The 10,745-nt window shown below is 47.8% G+C and overlaps 1 protein-coding gene across 1 annotated transcript; it reads left to right on the plus strand.

Annotated features, from left to right (window-relative positions):
- Nucleotides 1–94: 94 nt before the first annotated feature.
- Nucleotides 95–6,698, plus strand: Rpl4 (ribosomal protein L4). Its single transcript, XM_077706459.1, has 7 exons — nucleotides 95–243; nucleotides 843–1,092; nucleotides 3,071–3,369; nucleotides 4,126–4,412; nucleotides 4,601–4,684; nucleotides 4,768–4,927; nucleotides 6,466–6,698. The coding sequence occupies exons 1-7, from the start codon at nucleotides 241–243 to the stop codon at nucleotides 6,649–6,651; spliced, it is 1,269 nt and encodes a 422-aa protein (XP_077562585.1). The 5' UTR covers nucleotides 95–240; the 3' UTR covers nucleotides 6,652–6,698.
- Nucleotides 6,699–10,745: the final 4,047 nt, after the last annotated feature.

A 10,745-nucleotide genomic window follows, 5' to 3' on the forward strand; every position in this document is an offset into this window, starting at 1 on the left:
TATTGTGCAAGCCAAATAAAGCCTTTTTAGTGTAAACATGATAATGTTACATTCTTAAATTACGATCTACGTTTTAGAATGAATCTACTTCTTTTCGCGGCGTTGCTACAAGTTCCGGCGGTTGTCGCTACTTCCGTTGGTTGCGGCCGGTGCGTGACTTGTGTCGCTGCGCCCTTTTTCGGCTGCGTCGTCGCCATATGCGGAGGCGATAATTGCCGACCGTAACATAATCGAGTTAAAATGGTATGATCTCTCTTTATTATTCATTTTGCAAAGCTCGGACTTCGTGTGCTTCTTCTGAATGTATTTACTGGCCTGTTGCTGGCTTATTTTGAACTCTATTAACTAAACTCGCAGTGGGTCAGCTGCCGGCAGTAGGCTTAGCTTTGCTACGTGTAGCCGTGAACCACGTGAAAAAAGGGAGCGAGATGGTCATCCTGGCTTTCGAAGGTTACAGTTATGTTAAATAAATAGTGGCATGCTTGATTGTTTTAATCTTATAAAGTGCGAACTGGTAGAACACTTTGATGTCAGCATACCCGACTGGCGCCACGTGTTGAAAGCTGTAACAACTATCACATTTGTCACACAGTAGTATGGCGCTTACTCTGCAGGACATAACTGGGGTTGATCTTCGAGCTATGCGTCGCCTGGTTACTCTAAAGTAGACTTAGAATAAAGTGCCAAATTTTCGTGTATCTACTTGAATGTGAGCGCTGTCATTTTCTTGAGCTCGTCGTGCACGCCTGTAGTTGCAACGAAGACCATCTCAGTTATGAACTAGGATTGCAAGTTTGCGCAAAGTGTGACTTTATTCGCGCCTTGCTTACGTGTTGTTGCAGGCGTATACCTTAGCGCGACCTCTGGTCAATGTGTACAATGAGAAGAACGAGCTGTCCGGCGCCACGGTTGCGCTGCCAGCCGTCTTCAAGGCGCCCATCAGGCCCGACATCGTGAACTTTGTTCACATGAACATGTCGAAGAACAACCGGCAGCCGTACGCCGTCTCCAAGGAAGCCGGTCACCAGACGTCGGCCGAGTCCTGGGGCACGGGCCGCGCTGTGGCCCGTATTCCTCGTGTGCGCGGTGGCGGTGAGCACCTTTTCTGGTGGCCTTTAAAAGCTCATTAGCATGTATGGTCTGCACGGAGACCCCCCTTAATCCCGGTGTAACTTTTAAAATCGTGCGTAAAACGAAACAAGGGTTGCAGCGGTCAGACGCACGCTGTCATTTCACGCAAACCGGCGGATACGGGGGTTGGTGGGATCGCCGCGGTACCCACCTAAATAAATCGGGCATCGTTCGTAAGGAGTAGAAATTAAAGCTTAATACAAGGTGGCTTGATGTGGATGCGAAGGAGGTTTTGACAATAAAGACCATTTTTTTGTAATGATTCATAGTCTGCAGTCACCTGTTGCCACCTTTCCTTCCGTAACACATCTCTTAGCTCTTTCCCCACTGCATTAGAAAAGTGTGTGGATGTGCTGGTGTACGGTCACAAAATAAATCTGACCAAGGGAGCGGTGCGCGATAACAATCGGCTGAGCACCTGCTGTTGACATAGCTGAGGGTGCATGAGTGTTCCACTCTAGTCAATGTATGTCAGTGTTCTCGATCTTGGCTGCAGCGCTTCGTTTCTCTTGAATGTGGCACTCGGCGGCGCGGTGCTCCGAGCGAGCGGCACTATTTTTGGCAGTGGCCGATAGCGTGTGGCATGTGCTTACGCGCACAACGGCGCCGCTCATCTTTGCGGTATTTTTCTGGCGCCCCTTTTATTGACATATCATTGGCTGTACAGAAAACTGGCATTCAAGCAGGTCTGCGATAAAAATCCAACGCTCCCAAGTACTGCAGCGTCATAACTACGACTCTTCTGCCCTATGTCTTGAATGGCCCATTCGTGGATGGTTGTTTCCTTTCTCAACAAGGCCGAAGCCCTTCCACACAGCACGAGCAGCGAGCACTCTCCTGGAGGACCACGCGTGGCTTCAGCTGCGGTGGCCTCCGTGCGGGACAGACCTAAACCCCATCGAGAATGTCTGGGGAATAATGAAAATGCACCTCGCCAAAAGAAATGACTATGGCAGCACGGTTGACGAGCTGTGGAATGCAATTGCAGAGGAATGGGAACGCCTTCGCTCCCGTCTAGAAATTGTAAAGTCTCTATGAATTGCTTCCCCCGTGCATTCGCGAGGTAATAGACAATGACGACAAGTTTGCACACACCTAATCGGCTTGTAAACCACTCGCTGTATCACCTGTTTATAAAGCGAAGAAACCATCCCAGTTGTTTTCAGTGCTTGATATCAACTGCATGTTCGTCGCATAACAACCAGCGCTGGTTCTTTATCACAGACTCGCTTGAACACCAGGTTTCTGTAGTCAGTGAGATGACAATGAAAGGAGTGCCTGACAACATATCGCAAATATGAACGGCGCCGTTGCGCACGTAAGCGCATGCTACACGCTATCGGCCACCGCCAAAAATCATACCGCTTGCTCGGAGCACGGCGCTGCCAGGTGCCACATTAAAGAGAAACGAAGCCAACCAAGATGGGAGAAAACTAACATGTATTGGCTGGACTGGAACACACATGCGCCGTCAGCTATCTCGACAGCAGGCGCTCAGTTGGAAAGCGTCACGGCAATAGTTATCGTGCACTGCTCCCTTCGTCCGGTTTATTTTGTGACAGAGAGTACCTGGGACAGATACAGTATGTGGCTGCGTATTCGGTTCATTTCCAGCACTGATCCATTTGCCACATTTTTTGTAAATGTGGGCTGTTCAGGGGCTTGATCATAAAGGTTTCACTTGCTTAGTAACAACCGAGTTCTGGTATCACAGTCCTCGCTCTTGTTTTTGCTCCTTGAGGACCAGCAATTACGGCATTCCTGTCGCAGTTTGGGGTCGTGTCATGACAACCCCTTCGAATGCGACGTGCGCATAGAACTGAGCATGAGTAATTTGCAACCCGTCACAGTTTCCCGTGTGGAACAGCTTTAGCTTGTGCCCTGTGGAGCCTGCGAGTTGACAGCTGACCGGCACCCGTGTGTGTTCACCTCCTGCCAGGTACCCACCGCTCGGGCCAGGGTGCCTTTGGCAACATGTGCCGTGGCGGCCGCATGTTTGCGCCCACCAAGACGTACCGCCGTTGGCACCGGCACATCAACGTGGCCCAGAAGCGGTACGCCATCTGCTCGGCCGTGGCGGCGTCGGGCGTGCCCGGTCTGGTGCTCTCCAAGGGCCACAAGATTGAGCAGATCCCCGAGGTGCCCCTGGTTGTCAGCGACAAGGTGCAGGACCTCACCAAGACCAAGGAGGCCGTGCTCTTCCTCAAGAAGGTCAAGGCCTGGACCGACGTCGAAAAGGTCAGCTCGGCGTTCCTTTTGTGTCCCCAAGCACGCGAGCCGTGACTTGTCTGGCGGAGGTGGGGGATGGTGCCCGTTTGTGTGCTTAAATCTTCTTGGCCAATGCTCAGTGCTGACTAATGCCATCTGTTGGCTAGTGGCGATCTTGCAACTAGTGGGTGAGGAACTGTTGCCACATGTGACCTGATACGGCCTTTCTTTCCCTACTGTGCATGGTAAAATTTGTGTAGCCATCACATGTACACACAAAAGCAGTTTTCGGACCACGAGAGCAGCAGTTTTGAGTTATTTCTCTGCCGCACGGCAGCCCGGAGTACTATGTGCAGTAGTTTTCATTAGTTCTGTAATTATGTGACATCTCGCATGCATTCGTCAGTTTGTCGGGCAGCTATAGAAAGAGAAATTACTTACTGTTGCCATTTTCCTGGTCCGTAAACTTTTGCTCTTTCTTGGCTGTACATGGGGGAGACGTGAGCCAGTTCCGCTATCGGGATTAGATTCAAACTGTGCAACTAAAACAGGTAGAAAGCCAAGAATCCTTGTGCCTTCTACTCAGTTTCAGCGTTGAATAAAGGCGAGAGTTCGCCGCATGTTTTTCTTATGGCACCTGTTTGATCTGTGGCACTGGCACGGGTGCACCCAAAGTAAAATTGGGTGCACGAGTGGTGGCCAATCTGGGCAAAACTCTGCCCGTGGTGTGTGCAAAAGTTTGCCTTGGTTGTCCCGTCACCCTTACGTGTGTGCTTCTCGCCCCAGGTCTACAAGTCTCGTCGGCTGCGTGCTGGCAAGGGCAAGATGAGGAACCGCTGGCGCATTCAGAGGCTGGGCCCCCTCGTCATCTACGAAGCTGACCACGGATTGACGCGAGCCTTTAGGAACATTCCTGGCGTGGACACGCTGCGCGTTGATCAGCTGAACCTGCTGAAGATGGCGCCTGGTGGACACGTGGGCCGCTTTGTTATCTGGACGGAGAGCGCTTTCCGCCGCCTTGACAAGATCTACGGCACATGGAAGAAGCCCTCCGAAGAAAAGAAGAGCTTCAAGTGAGTCTGTCCTCTTATCCAGGGCAGCGTAGCTTTTTCTCTCTCTCTCTCTCTCTCTCTCGTGCATGGGAAGCATTCTACCTGAGCCTTGTTTTATTTGGGGGTTTCAGCCACCCCTGATTATGGTCTAATGAAGTCTTATGTTGATCGTGCAATGATACCTCCTTGTTTCTTTCTTTTGCTTGCAGCCTGCCCAAGCCCCAGATGACCAACTCCGACATCAACCGCATCCTCAAAAGCGAGGAGATTCGGCACCTCCTTAGGAATCCGAAGTAGGTTTCGCACTCTTCCGTTCTCCCGTTTTTTTGGGAAGATTTTGTGTGACTGACTTTTGTATGTGGGGATATCTGCGCAGGAATCGCGTTTTCCGGCGTACCCAGAAGAAGAACCCGCTGAAGAACGTGCACACCATGCTGAAGCTGAACCCGTACGCAGCTGTGACCAGGCGGGCCGCTATCCTCCTGAACCAGAAGCGCAAGCTCAAGAGGCAGATGCTGTTGGCTGAAAAGAGGGGGGTCAGTGCTTTTCTAAGGTCTCGCCTGCGAGCCAAAGGGAAGCTGCTAAAAGCATCCTCGTTGGGTTGAAGTCGTTTGTGGTGCTTCCTATATGCGTGGTCACACATAGATGTCCGATCATTTTGTTGAAAATTTTTAACACCGGAGCTGTTTATGCCGAGCAGTCTGTCGCACCAAAAAACCTCGGATTGTGAGAAAAAGTGGCAAGGAGCCCACGAGCAAGTGTTAGAAGTGCGCACTCTAAGAAAAAATTAGTAGTGGCTTAGCTCTGCTATGCCAGGATGTACGTAGCATGAGCTAAGGTTCAGCAATCCAGTCCAATCCAGTCGCGTCCAGTCCTGTCCAGTCACTGCTCTTTGCGCATGCTCAGCACGGCTCTTCACGAGCCACGCGAAACTGCTATCAAGCGGCTCCGGTGCAGCGTCACACTTGGATACTGCGCAATTGAGGTGCACATTCGGGCACGCGCCGGCGCCAGTACGTCTGCTGCAGCTATGACGCAACACAATCCACTTTAATCCAATCCAATGCCCCTCGCGCTTGAGCAGAACGGCTTCACGTCACACGCGAAACTGCTCAACCTCGGCCAGTGTAGCTTACGCTACAAAAAATGTGCTGATAGAGTTCCCGGGAATCGAATCTGCGATCTTGCACTGCTCAGCCCCAAAGGCCCAAGGGGTATGGGGTCAGCAGCGGCAGGGAACAATAACGTGTGCAGCCAATTGGATGAAGAAAAAAAAAACGCTTCCTGTGGTCAATATTGAACCTGGGTCCCTCGCGTTATGAAACGGTGTCTGATTGAGCTATCATTGCATTCCGGGCGCTCAGCATTTCCTTTGTGTTCGTAGCATGGGTGTTGGCTTTAGACTTGGCTGCGCATGCTAACGCGGTCCACTTGGTGAGAGATGTGAAAGCCTGCTGACGAAACGATCCGGGCCTGCCAGTCATGGAGAACTTTCAGTGGAAAGTTCGGAAATGTGAGGTGCAGCAGCTGGGTCTCTGGAGAGGTGAGGGGACAGGGGCCGCCAGCGCTGCTTTTTCTCCAGCCTTGCCCAACCGGTGCAAGCTGCGGCAATTTTTTTGTGTACTTTTCAATGGGGCCATTTGGTGCTAACTTTTATGTGGCCGCTGTTGTTGCTTTTTACATTTTCAAGTTGAACAGCGTGTCTGGTGTGGGTTGGCATAGATATACACAAATCTCGTCACTGGTTCCCCCTGATGATTCACATCCGTCTTGAGGCTCAAGCATTTTAAGCGTGTGCTGAAGGTTGGTGTGTTTCAAAATCGTCAGTATTGCAGGCTTGTTTTCAATTGTCAGGGCATTTGTCATGGCATCTGAGTGCACGCTACCCTTACTTTGCCATTTTAGATTGTGGGTACCCATGTCTTGGCCACATCCAAGCAAGGAAAGTGAAGATGTATACCAGGCGGTTTTGTGGAATTGTTAGGTTAGGTGGGCATTGCTGTGTGTTCCTGTGCACTGATGTCTTGCAAGGCACTGGAAACGAGACGTGGCTGCCCCCCCTCGCCCCTTGCAGGAGAAGCTGGACGAGTCCAAGCTGAAGCCGTGGCAGCTTGCCCTGAAGCAGTCCTTCGAGGCCCGCCGGGCGGCCGCCATCAAGAAGCGTGGCGGCAAGGCCAAGGACCCCGTTGCCAAGAAGCCTGTCAAGAAGACGCCGGGCAAGGGCAAGAAGGCGGCGGCAGCGGAGGCAGCCAAGAAGTGACCCGCCACTTGGTGGTGCTGAGTAATAAAAGGTCCCCTGCCACTCTGTTGGATGGTCTCTGAGACTCTGCCCTCTGTAAGCCTTTGCGTTCAACAAAGGAATGGGGGCTACTGTCTGCCCTGTGTCACTATCTCATTCCCCTGGGAGCAATTAGGCCGTGGGGTGTAATGAAAAGACTTGCTTTGTGGGACGGTTTTTGATTTCGAGCCATGGCTTGGAAGCTGTTCTCATTACAGACACTAATCAAAAGGATTCACATTTTATTTAAAAAACCTAAATGGTCAAAGTAAACCTAACAGTGCTGTGGGTGCAAATGTACCACTGGAGCAAAAATGTTGTGCCGCTGTGTTGTGCTGTGCAAATCTGTAATGGTGAAACCAGAGCTTGTCTTCAAATCTTTCCAAAGACAAGGTAAATACGTGTGAAAGAACTCGGTGAGGTAACTTTAGCTGAGCGCACTTTTAAAAAAGCTTCAGGCTGTCTCGTAGACAGCTCGCTTTAATATCTAGACGCGCAGGCAAGTAATCTGCATGTGAATGCTAGGGCTATCCATATTTTTCTGCCATATACCGTAAATGCATTCCTGTTCCGAGAGCGTGGTAGCAATTTGCAAATTTGGCTAGAAGCACAGTGTTTCATGTCTACTTTCATGTGTTCTGGCCTTCAAAAAGGCGAGGTGCTCTTAAAAAAAAAGCATGCTTCGTTCAAGAGGTAGTGGCTTGTAAACCGAATACTGTATGAAGATAACTTAATGCAGGTGTGCTACTTGGTGGTGAGAATTTCACTTCGTTTTGCAAACGAGTCTGCGCTTGTGGCGTTCTTGCATTTCTAGCTTGGCATGGTTATTAACTTAAGGTCGCAATCTTGCAATGAGTTCCAAAAGAATGTTTTTTAATGTAATTTATTCAGGAGAGAGAAGCTGACTATTATTCTTATTCCTAAAAGTGATGTTTATTTCTTCATAGTTTTGGCGAGTTGAAGGTGACTTGCAAAACAGAAAAAAAAGGGTTATTTACACATTCTACGCGAGCAAGCGGGTTGTAATTAGCTCAGTCAACTATGTGCCCACTCTGGCCTTCAGCTTTACTGATCACCACACTGGCCAATCGTGGGTATTTTTTACACAATGCAGGTCATTGCACTACACTGGCTAGGTCTTTCTAGCTGGCCGTTCAGCTTGTCCTGTGATGTGCTTTTGTAAGTCATAAAAAAGAGAGAGAGAGAGAGACAGATGGTGGAGAGAAGTGCAAGCTTCAAATTTACATTTCTAAATAAACAGCATGGCTCAGAGTTCAACAGAAGCCAGAAGAGCAAAAATAAATTTGTCTCTAGTGTTCTTTTTGGCACATCTGTGGAATCCTAGCTGATGGTAGTGTTTGTACGTACTTGCCTGCAGTCCTCTACAATGCAGACCACCCACGTGTCAGCCAATTCTTTGTACGATTTGTTCACGCATTCCTGCAGTACTGAACAACTCCCCCAGCGCCCCCATTTTTTTACCTTGTCTGCTAAGAATGTAATGGTTTATTTACTCTGCATTATTTTTGCATTGACAAACGGCAGCGTGGATGTTTCAATACTAGTCCTGCTACAAGCCCATAATTGCATGCATGTGCTGCAGTTACATTGCACAAACTGCTTAATCCTGAGGTTAGTTTGACAAGTGATACGATTAAAGTTCCACGAAGAACATTACATGTAGCGGTGGTAAGCCTGCTCTTTCTGCTGCATGTGAATGTGCGAGATGTGGCAATCTGCTAAGCATAGTGAACCAGCTTCGATGTAAATTTGTGCCCTACCAAAACTGATTCAATAGCAGCCAAAGGAACTAATGCCGCAAGTCGTGGCTGTTAGTTGCCAGCACCTTTGCTAAGGTTGTATAGGAAATAATAAAGTCTTGGAACTTCTGAAATCTTGAGCAGCTTACAGGTGGTCTATCGTGCAAAAGGTCTCACAGGGAAAGGCCTAAATCAGCAGGAAAGTAGGAAGTTACTTTTTTTTTTTTAAATCTCGGTTAAGATGTTTGGCTTGCTTCAAGTTTTAATTTATGCATATTTAATTTCCCTCATCACCAGCTGTGCCTAGCATGCAATTTGTTCCAGTGAAAAATCACAGTTTACAAGTTAGTCTCTGCCATAAGATTGATGTCCCTTCAAGCAAAAAAATTGCTCAAGTGACAGCAGGCTTTCGACTGGAAAATGGCAGATGTGAGGAGACAGTATGCTTTGCCATAGTATTATTTTTTGCGTGATTTCAAAAATTAGGATTAGCGAAACTTATTATTGTGTTGAGCACTTGAGTTAAATCACTACAATACATGCTCACAGGCAAGTGGAACTTTCACCTGGCAACTAATGGCAGTTACGTGTTTAACTACAATGCATTGTTGCCTTGCTTGCAATTTACAACAGTGGAAGAAAAGAAAAAAAAAGGGGGGGGGGGGGGTGGAAGAGGAAATAAGTTACCTCCCTATATTCAAGGTCTTTTGGTAGCGAGGATATCAACCAATTCGTTCGCATCTTGCTTGTCTGTTCTTGGATGTAATTCAAGTAAATGACATGCTCCTTTGATTCAGACGTTATGTTGGATTGTCCAACATGTTAGGTGGCTTGAAGCATGCGCACGCTAAATTGGTCCCAACATGCCAAAAGCTTTGCCATTCCTTGGGCTTCACATAACTGGGATAATTGATATTTTAACCTCATAACTCACTTAGAGGCGGGAAAAATAAAATCGATGAGTTGACTTCATCCCTCATTAAAGTGCTTTCTTCACTGCAGTTAGCAGCACCAAGTACACCCCGGACAAGAATGAAAACCAAGCGGATAATATTGCCCTGCACCTTGCTTCCTTGCAAATTTGTTACACGGTGCCTGGAATCAACATGTGCAAATAGTGCCACTTTTACCCAAAACAGCTTCGAGCTATTTATAGAAAATGTGCTCAGAACCCGTACCCCTCCCCAAACAAAGGGCCATTACTGCACATCTTATTTTTGAGTGATTAGGGCCAAATATATGAGCACAAGAGTGGACACTCATCACCTGCTTGAAAACCTAGAAAACTTATGGTATTCCTTTTACTGAGGGATTTTATTCACGCTTACGTAGCGTTGAAAACCGTGTGCTGTTAAGGTTGCCTTAACGGCAGCCTTTTAAACAAGCAGCGAGGGGTCTAGTTTCTCTTGGACTCATCCACATTTCAGGCTGACTACACTCCTGCTAGTTAAATTGGTGGCCTGCAGCTAAAAACTGCTGAATTCAAAACATTGCACCATTCACTACAGTGGCTTTTGTAAAGGGTTCTTGAATGTGATGTGCTGCAAGTATTGGCAGCACATTTTTACAGCACTCCCCAAACCTTAAAGAGACACAGAAAAAAGTTAGACAAGTAATTCTTACTTTTTTTTAGTTATCACTGCTCTGAACGTGCTTTGCAAGTCTTGTGCAAAAACTGCAACCTCAGCTAACAGATCTCCATGCTGTAAAGAGTCCATTTAAAAAAAAGCAGACCAGTGCTTTCCCTTGGTGCACAGTACGAAACCCACCCATTTCTTTTATTTCACTGCTGTTACACCGAACCAGCCCTTTATTTTTCAGTTTGCTGTGGAACTTTATCTTGCAAAACTGCTGTGAAAGCTGTTAACACGTTTTTCCACTCGCACAAGTGTGCAGTGCTGCCTGCTGCGGTTGCAAGTTAAGAGGGCAATGCTATTCTTCAGGTAGACATCTTTTTTTGCCCTCCTTTGTAAAGAACTGTCTCCAAGCACTCTGTCTAAAAAAAAAAAAAAAAAGTAAACCACACACACAATTTGGGTCTGTTGGTGATACCCGGAAAGACGTATACAGCAAAACACCATTACAAGAGACACTCAAGGGTTCTTGGGAAACATCTTTCTAACCAAGGTCTCTTATATGTGATGTTGCTAACACGACAAGCATAGGAAAACCAACCAAACCCCATTTTTGTTCAGATTTTTCTCATAACCAAGTGTCTCTTGTAACAGTGTCTTTTGTAATGAGGTTTTACTGTAGCGCTACACAAGGTACAACGATGAAGAACCTAGGTAATGGCCAAGAAAGCTACGTTTTTTT

This window comes from Haemaphysalis longicornis, unplaced genomic scaffold (assembly GCF_048455015.1).
Source record: "Haemaphysalis longicornis isolate Haplotype H1 unplaced genomic scaffold, Haemaphysalis longicornis Haplotype H1 scaffold_4, whole genome shotgun sequence".
Taxonomy (NCBI): Eukaryota; Metazoa; Arthropoda; class Arachnida; order Ixodida; family Ixodidae; genus Haemaphysalis; species Haemaphysalis longicornis.